A 22,868-nucleotide genomic window follows, 5' to 3' on the forward strand; every position below is an offset into this window, starting at 1 on the left:
ATTCTTCTGCAACCCAGAGTGGCATCACAACTGAAAGGTTTGTTTGAGCTGTGTCCTCTATTGTACCAGCGTGAATTTACATTTCCTTAAGCCGGAAGCTTATTCATTACACTTTAAGTGTAAAGGGGCCTTTACATTTGCCAGAAATATAACTTATAAACAGAGGCGGACAGTAACAAAGTACATTTACTTGAGTACTGTACTTAAGTAGGCCTACACTTTTTGAGTATCTGTACTTTACTTGAGTATTATTTTTTCTGGAAACTTTTTACTTTAACTTCACTACATTTGAAAGACAAATATCGTACTTTTTACTCCACTATACATTTCTGTCAAGGTCCTTGAGTAGAAAGTAGTAACGTCAGTCAGGGGATGGTTTTAGTTGCAGGGGTTGCATTTTGGTTGGAAAGGAAAGTCGCATTGACGTCAGAACCCGATGTCGGATTGAAAAGAAAAGAAAGTAGAAAAGAAAGTAGAAAAAAGAAAGTAGAAAGTATAAATGGGCTTATAATTTACATGGAGAAGTTGTAAAAGTAAAAAGCATCTTAAAACAATGGGCATTCCCAGAATTCCCTGCATGAACAATCACATTTGTTGCACGTTTATATTTTTGTAAACATTGAGAATCTTAACAAATTAAGATTTTTCTACGTTGCATGTTTATAACATTATTTTAGAGCCATGTGCAAAGTATAGATTTGTCATAAATCTTCTTTTAATTATTTTAAGTACATCTGTCAATTTCCCCCAGTTGTGATGAAAGCCAAGACAAAGCAGGGACAAAGTAGATTACGCTTCCCAATGCATCTCAATAATTCACTTTCACATAATCTTTCACAATATGGAAATGATACTGACAGTTTCTTGATGCATGCTGCTTGACTTTCAGTTGACTCTCCGTTCGAACTCTCTGCCCTTTTGCACACAGAAGTTCCTCTGTGCGCCTTTCTCTTTCAAACCTCAATCCCAGTAACCTAATAAAGTCAAAACCCCATTAGGAGAACACACGCCGCCATAGGCAGCGGATATGAGCCGCAGTCACCTGCCAGTGACACAGTTTTCCAGCTGTAACAGCGTTAGAGAGGAAAATGTTATCCATCATGTCTGAATTAATGGAAAGAGTCTACTGAGAGAGCGACAAAGAAATGTCATCGCTAATCTGTATTCTGGCTCTGTTAGGTCTCCTAATGGAAATGAACACAAACTCATTGAAAATGAGATTTGAGTTCTGCATCTTCTATCTTCCTGATAAAACGTCTGTTGATTGACAATTGACTGCAAAGGTTTCATTCAGGGAGTCAAATCTGAGCCAGATCAGATGGAAATCCAGGTACAAGCGGAGACATCAGGGACAACAAACACGCAAGCATCAGGAAGATGGCAAGAAAAGATGACATTAACAATGCAGCAGATGACAGAGAACTTTGAAAAGAAACTCAGCCTATTGAACTGTGTATCCTTTTGAATTTGACTCATTGTGATTCCCGCCTGGTTCTGTCTGGTTTTCTCTGCCGCTCCCCTGTTATTTTATTGTTGTGTCCTCTTATCGTCCTCAGTTCTGAGCTATAAATGGCACCTTCATGGTGGACGGCAAGAGTTTGTGTGTATATATGCGAACAGGCACATGAAAATGACTTACTGGATAGTGAAAAGGACCAAAGAAGGACAAAAGAAACCTACTGACTCACAGATCATAAATGCACACGCACACACACACTTCCTCCATGAAGTCTCAGAAAAGTCTCTTTCATTTAGCAGACCGACAACAAGGCCAAGGACGATCCTGCTGTTTTAGGACCGTTTCAACACACAGATAAAGACTTTCGACCAAAAAACAAACCATTTCTGTTTGTTTTTTTCTTTAAAAAATAATTCTCCGAAAAAAATATGTGCGATTGAAAGGATATTCACTTGACGCAAACTGTCTCAATGTCGCAGAAACAGTGCTGGGCTTATGGAAATTCAGAAAAGAATTCGTGTTTTGCTGTCCGCTGCCCACATTTTCTCCTGGATATGTTTTAAGCCTGTGTGTGTGTGCGCGCGTGTGTGATTGACAGTGTATGGTGTTGTGGTGCCGAGTGTGTGGTATTACTCAGCATGCGTGGGCATCCGTCCTTCAGTGTTATACATGAGCAGCCCGTGTTGGAAGTCCTCTCAGCGGGATACAATGGAGCGTACCTTTATTTCGGTCTGGTAGATCACACCACGAGCTCCATTACTGTGAGTGCTCTGATTGAGTTTGTTTATCTTGTTGACATTTCAGTGCTGGGAAAATATGATTTTCATTGATGACCCTTGCTAATTCCACATGTTTTCAAATATTTAGATGGATAGAGAGGATTTTGGCCTTTAAACTCATACATGAGTGTGTGTGTGTGTTCTGGCCAGGACTGCCTCCCACATTAGCTCCAGGGATTACACAAGCAGATGAGTGGGTGGCATGTAAAAACAACGAGGGGGCTGTCGTTCGACTCCAAAACTAGAATCCCACACATTATAGACACATGTGAACTCAAACCACATGTGAGCTTAGATTGGCACAGACAACAGCTGTTGGTAAAGTTTCGTCTGTGGTAACCGTATGAATAAAGATTTCCTGCTAAATTTATTACGGCAGGGTATTGTGCTGCAAACACGACAAATGGCCATATATCAATGGATGTGTAATTATACATATATGTATGTTACCAAAAAAACACAATGTAGCAATATAATAAAGCAAATCCAATTAGGATAAAATGTTAAAATAATGTTTATCAGTTCTCATAAGATTAGCTTAAATCATGAAGTATCATAAACACTGTTATGACTACTTGGTGTCTTCATGAGAAATGGCTGAAATAATTGTGACAAATGAAAAGTTCATTGCATTTAGTTATGTTTTATATCTTGGGTCTTTGATACCCCCAAATATTTTTCATAAGGAACATTTAACAATAATCACGTTATTAAGTTTGTGTATTTCATTTGTGTTGAAAACGAGGAATATTCATCAACCAGAATACTTGCGTTAACGCCAAGGTCATTGGTTAAGATGTATACTTATGTAATGTAATAGCTTTGAATAAAAGCACCTGTACAGTGCAAAAGTACAAGTTTGTCTGAAAAATTACAGCCTTGAAATGAATTGAAAGCCTTGTGAAAGCCTTTATTTGGAGAAAGTGGAGGTGCGATACTTATGTGGGAGGCACTAATTCAGCTATACTGATATCGCTCCAGTTCTGCACTCGCAGCGCTCGAGTTCAGTTAGCACAGTCTTTCAACTCCAACTTTCAGCGCGAACCAGACGCACTTGACTGACCTCAACGCGACCAAGTGGCATTCGATGCCTTATTGCGAACTGAGAAACAATGGATCATCGTGTTAAACTGAAATAAAAGATGCGTTCTGATCTGTCAGGCTATAGGTAACGCGGCGATGCGCAGCGGCAGGTGATGTGGATGCTGACGCGTCGTGGCTCAACTGGTCTCCAAGTGGCGCTTAGCACCTCTGGAAGAACTTTTGCGCGATGGGCTTTCAGTAGGAGTCGGAACCATGGAGTTAAGGGACTATCTAAGAAGTCTTTATGACATATTCCCTATTAGTTTTTATTTTAGCTATTTATTGTTTATTTAACACAACTGTGCACATTAACAAATGTGTCGTTTTAAAGCGCAAACCGAGTATTGCTTATTGCAGTACGTTTTAAAACTTTTATAGGACATTTAGTGCCAACACTTGCCCTTATCTAGTTAATCCGGATCCCGTTGGCTCGCATGGGACTGAGGCACTCATCGCGGTGCCTGCTCCTGCGGAGAAAGATGGCGGATGCGGAGAGCTCGGAGGTAAGTCAAAGATTCCTTAAGTTCTGCATAATACATCAATGCTCGTCCAAACATTCATATGCACACTTGTAAATCGCACGTGATTAATTCTAGTCGCTCATATGTGTGCTTAAGTGCATGATCGCGTAAAATGACGCGCTGGTTTGGAGGTCATACAAATCAGTGCCCGGTGATGTGTGACTGTGCAGGGCAAAGAACAGCGAAATTCAGAGCAGAACACGTCCAGTTCCCTCGTCCTGAAAGAATAGCGATCACACACCACACCAAATGCTACATATATAGGTTTATAGGCTATCAAAATGTACGCTGCGCGTAGGTTGCATAAAGATTAAGCGGATCGGATGCAAGATGCCTTTTAGAAACTCGAACACAATAAATTAGCCTAAATTTGTACCAATACGATAAGGTAGTAGACAAGTAAGACAGTAAAGTTAGTCGTGTGCGTGCTGAATAGCACTCAATTCCTCTTGTATGTAGTCTATTGGGTCATCGCGAGACGGCTGAGCGCTGTCCTTGGTGCTGCAGTATTTCGCCCCCCCTCCCCGGCTAATTAGCATTATTCACCTTTGCATACCTGATTTAAACGTCGACGTTGATAATTAGTGCACTAAATATTAGAAGCCCTGAAAAGCAAGGTAAAAAAAATCTCAAGGTGAAACACATTTATGTTCCTGAGTCCATCTACACGTAGCCTATTTTTACAAAACTGTTTTGACATTATTTATCACGTGAAAAAAAAAAAAATGAAAAAAAGGGATCATCAAATCAAACATAAAAAAAGTATTTACAGAAAATATCGTAAGTCTTTACGATATTTAGTTTTATTCAATGTAATTTTTTTCTGCAACTGTGTTTTTTCAAGGTATTTTTTTATTGCTTTCAATAAATAAATTGTTCTTATAGCTCAAACCGTAGGACATAGCAATACCAAGGTCATGGGTTTGATTCCTAAAGAGTGCATAAACTGATTAAATGTATACTTTGAACACATTATGAGTTGTTTTAGATAAAAACTGTCTACCAAACGCAAAATTACACACTGAATCCAATAGTGTTATGTAGGACAGAGAGCCATTGCAGATTATTTTACTGTTGACTTTACCAGCAGCGCCAGCAGTGCCAGCAGCATCAGCAGCATATTTCCAGCGTTCCCTCGTCCCAGGCCTTGCAACCTTCTCTGCTACCAAAGCCAGTGACCTCCGTTCATCATGTTCCACACCCCCCACACACGCCACATGTCTCTGCACTGTCTGCCTGTCCGGGACGAGGCAAAATGGCCAAGCTACTCAACCCAGAGGAGATGACATCACGCGACTACTACTTTGACTCCTATGCCCACTTTGGAATTCATGAGGTGATCGAAGGTCCAGTTCGGATGGTTTTACCATCTAGTATGGGAGTTGGTGAAGTATGCTAGTCTAAGATGAAAATGTTATCTTGTTCACTATCAAGTACAGGAAATTGTTTCTGCTAAAGAACTTTTATCACTTGCAGCTGATAAGAACATACTTAAATTTGTCACTGAAACCCTTTTCTAACCTCATTGAAGAAGAAGTGAGAGAACACCTTTGATACCGGCACATTTAGAGCATGAGGGTCAAATTGGATCTGTCTGCAGATAAAAGAACAGTTCTTGATAACACACAGAAGAAGAAGGACAAGAGTAAGATGGAGAAAGAGAGAAAGAAAAGGAAAGAGAATTGGAGCGGGGGGAGGGGGTGCTTGGGAAGATATCTATCAGTTAATCCCAGCAGGCTAAATGGAGACCTGTCTCTATAAAAAGAATCCTGGAGACACTGCGCTTTGTGTCCTATATATTGTCCTCCATAGCACAGTCCAAGAGAAATGGTCCAGAAGTGAGGGATAAAAGTCATGGACTCAAACTCTAAGGACTTCTCACATGCATCAGTCAAATATGTGCAGCAATATACCGATCAAATGTTTGGGGTCAGTAAGATTTAAAAAAAAAATACAGCAAGGATTGTCAAAGTAAAGACAATTATAATGTTATAAAATTCTATTTCTAATAAATGCAGTTCTTTTTAAATTTCTATTTGGTAACACTTTATTTTGATGGTCCCTTTTAGACATTCTGTTGACTATAAGTAACGTTGCACCTACATGTCAACTAACTCTCATTAGAGTATTAGACTGTCTGCTTAACATTTGCTACCACATTATTTTAATGGTCCCCCAAAAGACATTCTACTGACTATAAGTAACTTTGCAAGTACATCAACTTATTCTACTAACGCAGACCCCTTATCTACTAACCCTACCCCTAACAGTTTACTAACAATCTAATGAGAGTTAGTTGACATGTATGTGCAATGTTACTTAGAGTCAACAGAATGTCTAAAGGGGACCATCAAAATAATATATATATGCTACCGTTTATAACTTATTTTTTTCTCTCAATAGGAAATGCTAAAGGATGAGGTGAGGACCCTGACTTATAGGAACTCCATGTACCACAACAAACACATCTTTAAGGATAAGATTGTTCTAGATGTGGGCAGCGGAACCGGAATCCTCTCCATGTTTGCTGCCAAGGCAGGAGCCAAGCATGTGTATGGGGTGAGGACTCAAATTACAAGTGTGTTTACTGTCATATACAATAGGTTTGAGTAAGAGGGCAACATGCAGGCTTTACTTTACTGCAAATCTGACTCTTTTTTACACTCCCAAACTATATCTATGTATATCTGGAGAGAAAGAGAGGGAGAGTGTGCTGATAATATCAGTAGTGTTACTGTGCTTCTGGTCTGTATTAGATAACACTCCACTGATCCACCCACTAGGTCCAGTTCTAGTCGCTTATCTTTCATATGCCACAATATGCAAAAGAGGTTTCTGTTTCTGTCCAGAGCATGGATACATATAAGTAAGGGTGCACAGGTTTATAGACCATTATAAAATGCGCATTTATGCATTTGGCAGATAACAGTAGTTTTATTCCTTTATGGATATATTTTTGAACGAATTGGTTGAATGAATGAATCATTGATTCACTCATTAAGGGAGTCACTTTTCACCACCTACTGGCAAAGCAATGTAACTGGTGACATTGGAACGGCCAAATAAAGACAGGCGGAGTCATACAAACAGGATATTTCACCAAAAATATATAACAATTACTTTATAATTATATTCTTTAAAAAAAAAAATGAAATACAAACCCCATTCCCATCAATAAAACTTGAAGTTATGCATAAAAAAGGGTTCCGTCTGGCTTGATTCAGCTTGATTCTTAAACAGTTCTTGCTAAATATGCTAATATAATTAAGCTAATTTTCATTTTGTTTTGTAGATTGAATGCTCCAGTATATCAGAGTATTCCGAAAAAATCATCAAATCAAATCACTTGGACAATGGTAAGACATTCTGCTGCTCATTCCTGTTTGGACACTACACAGTGTTTAGGTCTGATCTTCATTCTTGTGTGGAATAGAAGAGTCATACATTTTCCTCTAGGCAAGTGGAGTTCCATGACACAGGAAGTAGCATAGTCACTTCCTGTAGCTGACACTCTCCGCTTGTGGTGTGATGGCAGAAGTTGTTGTTTAGTTGTCCACAGCAGCTCTCATTAACACTGGAGAGCAGCGGGCGGGTGAGAAGCCTGAGTCAGTGTGATAGAGGAGTCACACACACACACACACACACACACACACACACACACACACACACACACACACACACACACACACACACACACACACACACACACACACACAGGCATGGAAATTGGAGACTGGCAACCAGCTTTTTGCTAAATGGTAATAATGGAGAGGATGAGATAAAAGAAGAAGGAGAGAGAGAAAACCATGAAGAAACCCATCAATCACATGTAACTTTATATTGTCATTCTTGTGACATTCTTATCATTCTTGTGTGTAAATGTTGGGTTCTTAACTCATTTGATTTCTGTAATGTGACATTTATGAATGAATAAAAAAAAAGTCAGGTGAGACTTTTCCATCCATCAGGAATTGTAATATTTTTAATTTTATTAAAAATTAAATAAAAAAAATATATATATTTTTATTTTTAATTTTATTGTTAATTTTATTGTTATAAATATATTTATTTAGAACAAAATATACATATTCATATACACTCACCTAAAGGATTATTAGGAACACCATACTAATACTGTGTTTGACCCCCTTTCGCCTTCAGAACTGCCTTAATTCTACGTGGCATTGATTCAACAAGGTGCTGAAAGCATAGAAATGTTGGCCCATATTGATAGGATAGCATCTTGCAGTTGATGGAGATTTGTGGGATGCACATCCAGGGCACGAAGCTCCCATTCCACCACATCACAAAGATGCTTTATTGGGTTGAGATCTGGTGACTGTGGGGGCCATTTTAGTACAGTGAACTCATTGTCATGTTCAAGAAACCAATTTGAAATGATTCGAGCTTTGTGACATGATGCATTATCCTGCTGGAAGTAGCCATCAGAGGATGGGTACATGGTGGTCATAAAGGGATGGACATGGTCAGAAACAATGCTCAGGTAGGCTGTGGCATTTAAACGATGCCCAATTGGCACTAAGGGGCCTAAAGTGTGCCAAGAAAACACACTCCCCCACACCATTACACCACCACCACCAGCCTGCACAGTGGTAACAAGGCATGATGGATCCATGTTCTCATTCTGTTTACGCCAAATTATGACTCTACCATCTGAATGTCTCAACAGAAATCGAGACTCATCAGACCAGGCAACATTTTTCCAGTCTTCAACTGTCCAATTTTGGTGAGCTCGTGCAAATTGTAGCCTCTTTTTCCTATTTGTAGTGGAGATGAGTGGTACCCGGTGGGGTCTTCTGCTGTTGTAGCCCATCCGCCTCAAGGTTGTGCGTGTTGTGGCTTCACAAATGCTTTGCTGCATACCTCGGTTGTAACGAGTGGTTATTTCAGTCAAAGTTGCTCTTCTATCAGCTTGAATCAGTCGGCCCATTCTCCTCTGACCTCTAGCATCAACAAGGCATTTTCGCCCACAGGACTGCCGCATACTGGATGTTTTTCCCTTTTCACACCATTCTTTGTAAACCCTAGAAATGGTTGTGCGTGAAAATCCCAGTAACTGAGCAGATTGTGAAATACTCAGACCGGCCCGTCTGGCACCAACAACCATGCCACGCTCAAAATTGCTTAAATCACCTTTCTTTCCCATTCTGACATTCAGTTTGGAGTTCAGGAGATTGTCTTGACCAGGACCACACCCCTAAATGCATTGAAGCAACTGCCATGTGATTGGTTGATTAGATAATTGCATTAATGAGAAATTGAACAGGTGTTCCTAATAATCCTTTAGGTGAGTATATATATATATATATATATATATATATATATATTTAATTGTACATTACATAGTATAAAATAAGCTAAATTGAAGCTTCACTGTCTCTTCTCTATTTGTTGTGCATCTTGCAGTTATTACCATCATTAAAGGGAAGGTGGAGGAGACTGAACTGCCCGTGGATCAGGTGGACATCATCATTTCAGAGTGGATGGGCTACTGTCTTTTCTATGAGTCTATGCTCAATACTGTCATCTACGCCAGGGACAAATGGCTGGTCAGTGTGTGTTTGTCTGTGTGTGTTGGCTATCTCAAGGCCAAGGTTATTTGACTAATTAGAATGTGAAGCGTGTGTCCATGCTGAAAATTATCATTTATAATGGGAATGAGTGGCATGTCATAGGGCTGCTGATGAATGTCTACCACGGAATGACAATTTGGTCCAGAGGACAAGTGGCTTGTTAGGGATTTTTATAGAACCATTGTGTTGGTGCCAGTACATTGTTTCAGCCTGGAGTTATTTGTATGGTGCACTGAACAGGAAGGTAAAGAAAGAATGATGTGAAGTCACTGGAATAATAGGAATATAATCACGCATATGCCAGGAATGCGTTTTTGTCAATTAAAATGTTATATGAGTGTAGTTGAGTTTAAATTTCAAGCAGTTTCAGCAGTGTCTACTTTAGATAATAATTACATAAAAAAAAGATATAAATAATTATTAAAACTATTATATTTAATATTGTCTTTTGACCTGATATGATTTATACTAATAAAAAATATTACAAAAGTATTTAAAATATTTTAGATAATTATATATTATTATATAATTTAGATAATTATATTATATTATTGTGGTGAATATTATTATGGTGTTTTATGACCTATTATGTATACTTCTACTATTAATAATAATATTTGAACTTTTACAAAAAAAATAAGTTGGACATCCGTCAACAACCCATTCATTTTTTTCATAGGTGATTTCTGAAGATTTTCTTTCATGTCATTTTTCAGAAACCTGGCGGTTTCATGTTTCCAGACAGAGCGACATTGTATGTGGTCGCCATTGAGGATCGACAATACAAAGACTTCAAAATCCACTGTGAGCACACACACACACGCACACACATACACACACACACACACACTGACATGAGGCAACTACATGTCCTGTATTAAATGACCATTTAAACTGTATCTCTTTGGTTCCCTCACATTCATTTAGCTTAAAAAAAAAAAAAATCCTGTTGAGCTCCATTACTCCCCCGCAGCAAACTGTTGGCTTTTTCTCCATCCCTTTCACTCCCTCCTTCATGTTTTGGATGAAAGTATGAGATTCTCCTCGGCCTAACACTCATGTGTTGGGATGTAATCAAATGCTGCCAGACACAGAGGAGGCAGGAGTCTATTTTAGGGCCAAACGAAGACTCCCAGACACAGCCACACAGATTTTCGACTTTTCAGACACACGTGATATTTAAAAATGTCTTAAAAATATATTTTCTCTGTGGTTGCAGGGTGGGAGAACGTCTATGGTTTTGACATGACGTGCATTCGGAACGTTGCTATGATGGAGCCCCTGGTGGACATAGTAGATCCTAAACAAGTCGTGACCAACTCCTGCCTTGTTAAGGTATATGTATATATAATATGTAAGGTATATGTGAGCAAGATCAGATTTGAATCATACTGATAGGCCACGATGGAACACATGTAGTGTGGGTGTTACATAACAGCATAATTCGCAGTAACGTGCCGCCTGATGACAGAGTGATAACGTGTGTTCAACTCAACACACAAACACCAATCATGCATTTAAATTGGCAGGGCAGAAATAAGTCCTCACGAAATATAATGCTAATAATATCACCATGTAGGTCATATGAAGCCTTCTTTATAAATATTTTGTTACCCCTTAATAAAAGTGCATTATCCCATACAGTAGGAAAGATTTCTTTAATACTGTAAGGTTGTTTCACCTAAACAGGAATGCGATTAAATTGATAATATAATACATATAATAATTATCAAAATTAGATATTAATTCTAAATATCTTAACTCTCAAAGTATCTGAGCTATGCTATGCTTATCTGTATTTCCATAGCCATAACTCTATAGTCTTACTGTATTAAGATGACTGTATAAAGATGATACTTTAGTACAGAGAGAACTGAGATCTCATTTAAATCTCCCGAACTCTAAAACAGCAACCTATGAGCATTGGGCTTCATTTTTCATGAGCAAAAAGAAAAAAAGAGTTTATGATCCGTTTGTCAGTGAAGACATATTGAATGTCAAGAATGTCAAAAGAAAAGAGACAAGGTAAGTGACAGAGAGAGCTAGAAAGAAAGAAAGAAAGAAAGAAAGAAAGAAAGAAAGAAAGAAAGAAAGAAAGAAAGAAAGAAAGAAAGAAAGAAAGAAAGAAAGAAAGAAAGAAAGAAAGAAAGAAAGGCTGTGCTTTCAGTGTGTCTCTGAATCACCTGCTGGATCAAACTCTTTGAAGGGGAGAATGATTTCAGCCTCTTTGTGAGGTTTATTAAATGAAAGGCTGAATTGAACAAATGAAAGGCTCAATGCTGCCACTGATCTGTTGTTCACACAAAGAGTAAGAAGATCTTTGTTCACCAAGGCTGTTACTTGTCAACTTCTCTACTTATACAGGCAGCAATAAAGCCACAACTAAACAATCTAGTCTGAAACTGGATCTGTTGTGATGATGTATGGGTTAAGGCTATATGACATAAAGCACATTACACTTCAAGCTTAGATCACAGACGGCAGATCATCAAACGACTTAGTTAGTGCAAGTATGCTCTATTTAAACATGATCTCTAAGTGTGAGACGGGATATGGCTTTCAGGAGGTGGACATCTACACGGTGAAGCCGGAGGACCTGGCGTTCACCTCAGCCTTCTGCCTGCAGATTCAGAGGAACGACTATGTTCATGCTCTCATCACGTACTTCAACATTGAGTTCACCAAGTGTCACAAGAAGACGGGCTTTTCTACAGGTTCAGCCTTCACTTATTCCGTACCTAATTATCGCTTACAAATACATCCAGTACTGACCGCACATTCCCTTCCAGCCCCTGACGCTCCCAGCACGCACTGGAAGCAAACAGTGTTTTATCTGGAGGATTATTTAACGGTGCGGAGAGGAGAGGAAATCCTGGGCAGCATCACCGTCAAGCCCAACGAGAATAACCAGGTGAGGCTGGAAGTGTGTGTGGGGGTGGGAAATGGAGAGAAATCGAACGTTCAGAACAGTGGTTCTCAACATTTTTGACTGCAAGACAATATTTAAAAGCCCACCCAATATATTTCTGGTAGGACTACTACTGCTGTTATAACAAAGCTTCTCATTTCCAAACTTATTTACATAAACTAGTAGCAGCAATTAGTGCCGTCAAATCTGTTAATCGCGATTAATCGCATCTCACTTAAAAGTTTGCTTTTATGTAATATATATGTGTGTATACAGTATATTTATATAATATATGTCTGTATGTGTGTGTACTTGTCTGTGTATATATATATATATATATATATATATATATATATATATACACACATCATATACACATATATATGTAAAAAATATATATGTGTATATACAGTATACACAGACATATATAAATATAATATATATACACACACACATATAATATGTAAACAAACTTTTATGTTAGATGCACTTTGACAGCACTAGTAGCAATGTATTACAGCAAATAAAATAATTAAATTCCAGAATTCCTTCATTTTCAATAACTGAATGTTCTCCAGGGTTTACACTTTTTCTTACCAGTAAATTTACATGACTTTTCTATTTTTGTTTTATTACATTTTTTTTATATCAAAGTTTTCAAAATTATATTTTACTCACAAATAGCAATTTCTACCCAATAAAATATTTTAGCACTTGACATAACTAGAAAAATATATATATTTATTACAAAATTTTCCACAAGTTTTTATTAACTTCCATGACTTTCTCAGGTCTAGAAATCACACTTTTAATTTCCCTCATATAACAAATAAAAATACATTTGAGCTGTTTTAGCTTATTTTTAGATACTTACTTTAAATAATTTTAAGCCAGTGTACCCTCTAGTGGTTCTTGCCCTCCTCGTTGAAAACCACTGGATTATAAACAAGTAGGAGGCAGATTTTAAAGAAATAAAATGACAAAATAAGAACTTGATTTCTTTCAGCGTGACTTGGACTTCACCTTCGAGCTGGATTTCAAAGGGCAGCTCTGTGACGCAGCCATCTCCCATGACTACAAGATGCGGTAAAACTGGAGCGGCATCTTGAGTCGGGGCGCCGTTTCCCAGGGAGATTCGGCAGAGAGATGGGCTCCGTCTCTCCTCTGCCTCTGTCTGGATAAGAGAGGCTGGCGAACCACAGGACCCTTCTGTGATGTCATCAGTGCGAGTCCAGCACTCAAGCAATAGTCACCGCGTGTCACGTTCTTAAATGCACGTAAAGAATAGACTGTGAAAACATCACTCTGAATGTAACCGTTAACGAGTCTGAGAATGTCAAAGTTTGTGTTTATTCAACCACATAAGATAGAAAAGTGTTAATGAACAGTATATGCCAATGTGAAATCGTACAATGCCTCATAGAACAAAGGCTTCAGTTTGGATGCATAAATGAAGAGTTTTGCTTATGTTTAAGTGCATTTTATTGTGTTATATTTATTGGGTTAGTGTTGAGTTGTTTAATATAGTGACCACTGGCATGTTTTCTGCCTTTGCTTTTATTTCAATTAATTCAGGTTTCACTAAGATTTTTCTAAAGAACCTCTAAGAGCAGCTAAAGTATATTAAATCATTCTTATCAAATACAAGATTTGTTATTTTAGAGTAACTTTAATGTGAAAATTTTAACTTAAGAATATTTTTGGATTTGAGTTCTTGTTTAAATGTCAGATCCCTCTCACATACAACCCGTTTGAACCACCAGTTTACTCTTTTGTGTAAATCAAGATGGTCACAGAGCAGTTCAGATGAAGGCAAAGAAGAAAGCACGACATGTTCGACTCCAGCAAATGTTCTTCTCTCAATAACATCGAAGATTTTAGTGCTTATTGATGTTGTCATCAACTGAACTGCAAACGGTTGCTGAAAACACTTCTTGTTCTAGTAGAGAGGTTTTACTGGCCATTTTGAAATCTAGGTTTCATGATGCTAGTACTTTAGGTGGGCTGAATGAGGCTATTGTAATGCTAAATAAATGGGAAGTAACAAACAATCACATTTTTTCCTAAATGACTTTGTTCTTTCCTTTTTAAATGTATTTAGTTGGATGTAGTGCCACTACACTTGTTTTACTACACTCCATTAAAAAAGAATGGGTTGGTATTGTTAACAAAATAGAATATGTACAAAGATCATTTTAAATGAGGTGTGACACAGTGTCCAGTGACTATAATATACGTAATCTACAGTTGGACACATATCAGATGAGCACAGAGCTGCAATGCTCTTTGACAATTGGACATAAACCTTTTTACACATTACGCTATTAGTGCTTGATTCAGGTATAAGTGAATTTGCAGCCAACATTAAAATATTTACATTGAGTATAAGGTTCGATGATGATACATAAAGCGCAGAGTGATTTCCCCCATAAGTGTGTATGTGTGTGTGGTCACTTGCAGCAGGATTTCTTCTTCAGTGGTTGATCCACAAGTCTGACCGTGTTCACCCATATTCTGTCCTCCTGTTCCCTCAGGACTCTGCAAAAATATCAGTGTTCTTTAACATAAAAGTCTTCTTATTTTATTTTTTATAGATATATATAGATATAGATATATATATAGTTATAGCTGTCAAATAAATAAAAAAATGGGAGCACAACCAAAAACATTAAGAAAATAATTTATAATTTATATTTTACTAGATTCTGCAACTTTGATATTTATTATCATTAATGAACACTTACATACATTTAACTTACATTTATTTAAATGTAACCATTTTTAATTTGTTCGACAGCTGAAAGTGTGATTATAGTGGGGTTACTGTGTAGTATTTAGTAGTATTGGGCTGGTCATGTGATCTCAACATTCGACATCTGATAATGTTTGCAGACAGTTAGCGGTCTCACAGTTTTATAAATGTCTCTTTTTTGTGGGTTGCACCCCTGGGTGAGGTGTTACAAAGATCACAGCTAAACGTAGTACGTTTGGTACGTTGCATTCATGTGTTTTTCAGTTCTTACCTGGCCAGATGTATCATGGCCTCCAACACATTAGCTCCAGTATAAGCACTGCACTCGTAGAACATCAGGTTTGTTTCCTACCAAATATAACAGAAATCTGTGCATAATGTGTTGAATATAGTGATGTAGACTCGTGAAAGCAAAGCATATGATGTAAATATTGTAGGATATACTGTGTGAGAGAGAGCACACCTCTGCAAGCATATCAGCCTCCTTTGTCTGCACTTCTCGCTCATTCTCCTGGTCAGATTTGTTGCCCAGGAGCATGACAGGGATAGGGTCGCCTACGGCCTCCTGTATGCTGGTCAGCCAGGGGCGGACTGATCTGAAACTGTCCTCCATTGTGATGTCGTAGATGACCACCACGCCATCTGCCTTGCGGAAAAACTGCTTGGTAATGCTGCGATACCTGCAGGGCACAGTGACATTGTGTTTTTTCACGCTGGATGTTTATCATCAGTGACAAGTGAGTTCATGTTTCGTTTGCGCAATAGATTACTCTTGACAACAAGCTTTTTAGAGATGCTTAAAAGGATTACAGCACAGTCTGGGGAACAAAAATGAAGCATACAAACTGAAACTGAATGTAAATGTCCTAAATAAGAAGATATAAATGCAAAACTCTATCCTGCATGTCGTATCAGGACCTCACCTTTCTTGGCCTGCAGTGTCCCATAGCTGAAGAGCAACGTGACTGTCCCCCAAATTCAGTGTCCGCACACTATAGTCAATGCCTGTACAGCACAACACAACTGAAGTTATATATAAATGTGCAGTACACACATGAAGTTAACTAAAAATATACACAACTAAATAAAGGCATAACAAATACTTTATGAAATCAAAACAGACAGCAAACCATTCCTGCAGTGAGGGATAATGGCCACTAGAGGTCACTGTTGAGTAATATTTCTGTGTGGAATATACAGGCGTTTTGAACACTTTTGCCACATGCTTATTAATGTCATTGAATTATAAAGCAAAATATCGAACCAAGTAAAAATAACATTCACTAAAAAATTTACTTGGGACCAGCTGGTTGAAAGGAACTAATCTGGTTAAGAAAAGTCCAGCGTTAATTGCCATTTTGGTTTACTTGTAACTAATACAATGAATTTAAGCGTCCAGGTTGTTATGGGCCACTAGAGTCCAGGGGTGAAAGGCTAGAGACTTTGAATAAAGTGAACTGATGGTGTTTGACATAATCTGCTGTGCAATGTGCGGCAGGGTTTAAATGCAGGGAGTGTGACTTCCCAAGCCCTTTCATGTGATGTTGCCTGCTTTAAGAAATCCATCAGATAGCATAGTAGGTTTTCATTAACACTCACACACATATTCAAACCCAATGCACTGAAACGCCTTTAAGGAGTAATGCTATGTATGCACAATAATAATGCACAGACTTGGAAAATCAGTTTCGAGAGCCATTAATATCATAACACAAAATAAATGTAGTAATTCATCCTTCTGATTGAATAAGGTAAACTCCAGTAAAAGGGCAACCAATTTGCATTTACTGAAAATCCCTCATTGAAAAGTCTTCTGTTAAACCCACTTGAACTGACCTGTCCACTCACCAACTTGTGCGAAGTTAAATTGTAAATTGCACATGGAGCGGGAGAGCATCTTACCCACAGTGGCTGAGGTGGCAGAATGAAACTGTCCATCACAGAAGCGTCTCAGCAGTGCGGTTTTACCAACGCTGGAGTTTCCCACCAGAATGACCTTAAAGAGGCGTTGAGGAGATGCGGCAGCACCTTCTGCAGGACCCTGTAGCCAAACATATACACAGTGACAACTTTAAAGTAAAGCTAACAGCTAGTTGTGTTGAGTGCACACAGTAAAAAACACTAAATAACATAATATGTGGACTTCAAGACTTTGGCCCATGTAAAGTGAATTAAAGTCTCTTGCACTTTCACTCTGTCTCTGATTTTTGAATAAATCAAGAATTATTTTGTAACTGTTCTTTAATCTGCAAATACATATGAAATGAGGTACTCTATGATATGTCCCCGTCACTGACCTGCTGGTGGGTCTCCTTCCCGACAGGCTGACCCCGTGCAGATGAGGGCATGTTTCCTCTGATCCATTTCTTCTTAGACGGCTTCTTCACCCTAACTGGTGGTGGAGAGTCAGCAGAGGCCAGAGACGCATTGGACAGGTAGAGGGAGCTCGTCTCTAGATCCCCCTGACCTTCTTCCTCTCCGGCGCGCTCCTCTTCTTCCTCACTGAGCTGATGCAGAAGAAGGTGAGGGTCTCCTTGTAACAGGTGGGGGAGGTGGTCCTCCTCGATGGATATGACTCTGCGTAGAGGCCAACCATCCGGTGGCGCATCCTCCACATCCCCCCTGTCATTTACACCGTCTGAGTCCCCAAACACCTTCTGAGATTGCACATCCACCTCCGGCTTCCCATCATCCCCTGCGCTGAAGGGTGAACGTTGACTGTTTGCTAAAGAGGTGGTCTTCCTGTTAGAGCGCTGAGTCACTTCCTCCTCGTCAACTTCTCTGAAGTGACAGTGAGAGGTGAGAGTAAATGTTTCCATGTTATTAAATCATGTACGTAGGAATTCGCATGAGAATATGTGAAGATGTCTCACTTTTTGACAGATGGTTTCCTCTCCGTGTATTTTATTGAAGCTGCGCTCAGTCTGTGCTTGCGTGAGGATTTCTTCATTGAATTGCTGCGTTTCTGTTGTAAATTTCAAGGAGATATTCTGTTTTGTCGATTGCTCTTATTAGTCAAAAGTTGTGACACACCCACTCATTTTCTATTATTAACATTTTCCACATTTTAGAAAAACAGTAAATTCATCAAAACTATGAAAAAACACACAAAAAGAGAAATATGGGAATTATTATGTGACCAAAAAATGCCCAAGCTGTGTTATTCATTGAATTGCTGCGTTTCTGTTGTAAATTTCAAGGAGATATTCTGTTTTGTCGATTGCTCTTATTAGTCAAAAGTTGTGACACACCCACTCATTTTCTATTATTAACATTTTCCACATTTTAGAAAAACAGTAAATTCATCAAAACTATGAAAAAACACACAAAAAGAGAAATATGGGAATTATTATGTGACCAAAAAATGCCCAAGCTGTGTTATTTGAGCTTTTTCAAACTAAACCAAAGTAAAACATTAAATAAGATATAAACAATTAAATAAAATATTATACACACACACACACACACACCAATTATAATACAATTTATTTCTAGTGTCTAAGTTTTAGGGGGAAAAAAAATTATGAGAAGCATAAATCATCAAGGAAAGTTGTTGTCATCAACTAAAAATATATATTTTTAAAACATTTACGTTAATTGAAATAAAATACATTTCTAGTGTCTAAGCTTTAGGGAAAAAATTTTTGAGAAGCATAAATCATAAAGGAAAGTTTTTGTCATCAACTAAAAATGTAAATATTTTAAAAACATTTTCGTTGAAATAAAATAAATGTTAACTGACACAAACTTACACACAAAAATTATAATAAAATAATATTTTAGTTTCATAGAGAATTCATATGTAGGCATAATTATATGTCTGCTAAATTAATTTAGAATGTCTAAGCTTTAGAACAAAATGTTTCTAAGATCATGAGAAGCATGAATAAGTGTTATCAATAACTAAACTAAACATATTTTGAAAAACATTTACGTTAATTGAAATAAAATAAAAGTTAAATTTAAAATGATTTTTGACTTGCTGCTATGGCAACATTCCTGTTAATTTTGTTTAGTTTAAGTTACTAAAGTATTAAACTAAAACTAAACTAAAATTAATAAAAACTAAATATATATATATAAAAAAAATAATTTTAAATTGTTAAACTTACCAGAAAGCTAATGTCTCGCTCATCTCGTAGATGTTTATTCATTTCTCTAAAAGAACAACATTTAATTTTAGATTTTTGTTGTTTGTCTTTCTCTTCATGATATGTGAGGATGTGCCAAGCTCACCTGAGTAGATCTAACTGTTTCATCAAGCTGTGTTTTTCTCTCTGCAAGCCTTCTGTGATTCTGTACATCTCCCTGTGAGGGTAAAAAGCATGTGTGTGTATGAGAGACTCAAAGATACTGGTGGGATTTGTGTGTGTACGTAATAAACGCACAGACTGACATCTCTCTCTCCTGCTGTAGTCGAGAGGCCTGCTCCTGCAGAATGCCCAGCTGCTCCTGAGCCAACTCCAGCTCTTGACAGGTGTGCTCAAGTTCACGACACAACTCCTCATTGCTCATTTTCAGTTTAACATTCTCCAGTCGACTCTCCTGTTGTTCGCTGTGAAGGTCACGGCATTGTCGCTCTAACTGAAAAAAAATTATATCAAAAAGCTGTGAGTTGAAAAAGGCGTGAGTGCCACAAAAGTATAAGATTTTGTATGATTCTGCCTGTTCATTTGTGGCACTCACCCTCCTTTGTTTTTGGAAAAGCTGCTCCAAATCCTGTTCTTTACTACGGAGCCGCTGCTGGAGGTCCTGACTGCGCAACTGCAGATTTTCTGAGTCCTGGAAGAGAGTCAATTTCAATATTATTACAATTCGAAATAACTGAAATTTAAGAAGCTGAATTGTCTTCAGTGTCACATGATCCTTTAGAAATCATTCTAATATGCTGATTTGCTGCTCAAGAAACATTTCTTATTATTATCAATGTTGAAAACAGTTGTGTTGCTTAATATCTTTGTGGAAACTGTGGTAAAAAAAATTCATAATTCTAGAAAATTCAAATATCTTTACTAACACGTTTGATTAATTTAATGCATCCTTGCTGAATTAAAGTATTCATTTCTCTTTTTAAAAAAATCTTCTCAACTGTATAGTGTAAAAGCACATGCAACCGTTCAAAAGTATGTTTTACCTTCAGAATTGCTTGATCTTTTTCATTAATGATCTGTTGCTCCATTTCCTCATACAATCTGCGAATTTCGTTGTCATGTGTGGCTGCTTTCCTGTGCAATGACAATGGCGTTCAATGTTAAAACATGCATTTAGCCTAATACAATCAAAAGATAAACCACAAACAAGTCTTTCATTTTATATAATTTTTCCAAATTCTCACAGTATTTACATTCCAAAACACTGGCTCAGACCTGCACATCCCGTTAATAATTAAAGGATCATCATTCTGACCTAGATTTGATCAAAATGCATTTTATTCCCACCAGAAGTACTGTAAAAACCTGGGTAACTCCTCAGCTTGGTGGTCACTGGACTGGGAAAAAACAGCATTCTATAGGGAATTACATTAAGCTTCTAAACGGGGATTATTCACAAGTAACATGGGAGGAAATTAAGAAAACAAAGCAGATTATTGGCTCTTAAACACGGACGACTTTAGATGGCACTGCTCTAAATTCATTCTCATTTCATGTTGCATAAAGAATCATCATGTCACCTTCTGAGGGTGCTCTCCATCTCCTTCCTCTCTTGTTGTGCCTCTTTGATTTGATATGTGACACGGGCCAGGAACTCTTCAAAGTTGGACAAGAGGTGAGGCTCATCCTTCCTGAGCCGAGTCCACAGGCTGCGAACCTCACTCGGGCTGAATTGAAGAGAGAACCGTTACTGCTTGTAGCAATATAAAGCTAATGTTTTATTGCAATGTCATGTAATGTCAAGTGTAAAACATCAGTACTGACTCCTCAAAAACATTGCTAGCACCCAAGCTCTCCATCAACACGCTAAAATGTCTCTCTTCATCATCTTCATCGCCTGAGCTCTGAGAGGGTGTATTCATTAGTTCCTCAGTCTTGGAAACTCTTCGTTCATAAAGAAAGTTACCTGAGGAACAGTTACAGATACACCTTGTAAAAGTGTGTAATTTGCTGTGCTATAAATATGTACCAAATAACAAATGATTTTTGAATAGATCCTCTTGACTGGAAGGAGATGATCATAAACTCACTGAATCCAGAGGAAAACTCTCCCATGGTCAGGTATCCATTTTTGTCAAGATCTAGTGAGTCAAAAACGTTCTCGAGTTCCTCAGCAGTGAGTGGCAATTCTTTGTGTAGCCTCTAAGATAGAGAGAATGATGGTATATGATTAAATACTCAAGAAACAGATGGAAAAATGACATCATAAACACTATTTTCAGCCATCTAGATATTCTGATAGCCTAACACCCTAATGTTACTAATAGAACATTATAAATAACAAATCTTTTTAAACAGGAGGAAAAATAATGCAACTGTTATGGTTATGTTCTGTTTGTGGACTCTTATGTTGTGTTTCCTTTGGTTTCTGTGTTTCCTTCCTGTGTTTAGCTCCTGTTTGCTTGTCCTTTGTTACTATGGTTACTCATTGGTTAATTGATTATGTTCACCTGTGTCTTGTTTGGTTCCTAATTTAGCCTGTGTATTTAAGCTCTCAGATTGTTTCAGTTCATTCGTCCTGTGTTGTCTTTAGAAGCAGAAACTGTTATGTTTATCTATTCCTATGATTCCAGTGTTTTGGATTATCTTTGTTTTCATTTTTGTAAATAAAAGACTACTACAATTTAGGTCCTCCGCTCCTCTTTCCTTGCCTGAACTGTAACAGACACATATGCACCCTTAATATTTGAATAAAAATAAATAAATTATGGCCATAGAAAGCTAAAAAATACAAAAACATCATTTGAATACAGAGCTGTAGAGTTATACCAAAACCATGGCAGATGTAAAAATTATTTTTTTTAAATAATAATAATGAAAGAATGAAAATATCAAGTAGGACCTATCAAGTTAAGGACCCCTACTTTACCCTCATATCAGTGCGTGTGATGAAGCCTTTTCCCTCGCTGTCACAGATCTGAAAGAAGTCCTCTATTTTGTCCAACATAGCAATGTGTCCCCATCCTGCGTTCTTCTTCACACTTTTCCTTGGCTGCGGTTTCGGCTGCTTCTCATCCTGGTCTGAGCCACTGCTGGTGACCCGTGTGTCTCTAACGTGTCCGATCTCTGACATGATTCCAGCGCTGTTACCTTGACCGTCTTTCAACAGCTCAGGATCATGTACAATCCAAAGCTAGATCCAATACAGGGAATTATGCTGATTAATTCAGGAAACATCATTTATTGTCTTGTACTGAATGCCTGCTGTGGGTCCCAGCTGAAAGAAACAGAGAGAGTGCAACACATCAGCAATCCTTTTCGTCTTTAGGAATGTTAAGACTTTGAGAAGTGAAATGCAGATTAGTCTTAGTCATCATCGCTGCTGACGTTATTGGTGAGCAGAACTGTCACTTTACGTTGATGTCCCACCACCACAATGTCAAGGGGGAACAGGAAGAGTGGTGAAATTTCCTGTTTGATCTCAACTCAAGTTGAACTTGCAAAGGTTTGAATGAGGGGGTATCAAGTATTTTTATTTAAGCAAGAACCAATTAAAATGAACTTTTACACCATTGATAGACAGATAATAGTTGACACGTCCTGCTATTATTTACCTTCTCTGTGTTTACAGCTCTTACAAGTGTTACTCTTCCAGGTCTATCCAAAAAAAAAAAAAAAAGT

The 22,868-nt window shown here is 37.9% G+C and overlaps 2 protein-coding genes across 3 annotated transcripts; one reads left to right on the forward strand and one right to left on the reverse strand.

Moving 5' to 3' along the window:
- Nucleotides 1-3,617: 3,617 nt before the first annotated feature.
- Nucleotides 3,618-14,395, forward strand: prmt8b (protein arginine methyltransferase 8b). 2 transcript variants are annotated; one of them, XM_084111316.1, is made up of 10 exons: nt 3,618-3,824; nt 4,930-5,178; nt 6,246-6,401; nt 7,135-7,198; nt 9,270-9,412; nt 10,153-10,240; nt 10,656-10,771; nt 12,000-12,150; nt 12,226-12,347; nt 13,351-14,395. In XM_084111316.1, exons 1-10 carry the CDS (start codon nt 3,756-3,758, stop codon nt 13,432-13,434), a joined length of 1,242 nt encoding a protein of 413 aa, XP_083967442.1. In that variant the 5' UTR covers nt 3,618-3,755; the 3' UTR covers nt 13,435-14,395. The 2 variants fall into 2 exon arrangements, with proteins under 2 accessions (XP_083967442.1, XP_083967443.1); XM_084111317.1 differs by having other exon boundaries at nt 4,933-5,178.
- cracr2ab (calcium release activated channel regulator 2Ab) lies at nt 13,668-22,513 on the reverse strand. The gene is made up of 16 exons (XM_084111315.1): nt 22,117-22,513; nt 21,278-21,389; nt 21,012-21,153; nt 20,768-20,914; nt 20,231-20,321; nt 19,783-19,878; nt 19,493-19,680; nt 19,333-19,404; nt 19,209-19,254; nt 17,970-18,061; nt 17,394-17,877; nt 16,999-17,137; nt 16,020-16,101; nt 15,560-15,776; nt 15,368-15,444; nt 13,668-14,882 (listed from the first exon to the last, which is right to left on the reverse strand). Exons 1-16 carry the CDS (start codon nt 22,318-22,320, stop codon nt 14,795-14,797), a joined length of 2,277 nt encoding a protein of 758 aa, XP_083967441.1. The 5' UTR covers nt 22,321-22,513; the 3' UTR covers nt 13,668-14,794.
- Nucleotides 22,514-22,868: the final 355 nt, after the last annotated feature.

The sequence above is a fragment of the Abramis brama genome (assembly GCF_963993115.1).
Source record: "Abramis brama genome assembly, chromosome: 4".
Taxonomy (NCBI): Eukaryota; Metazoa; Chordata; class Actinopteri; order Cypriniformes; family Leuciscidae; genus Abramis; species Abramis brama.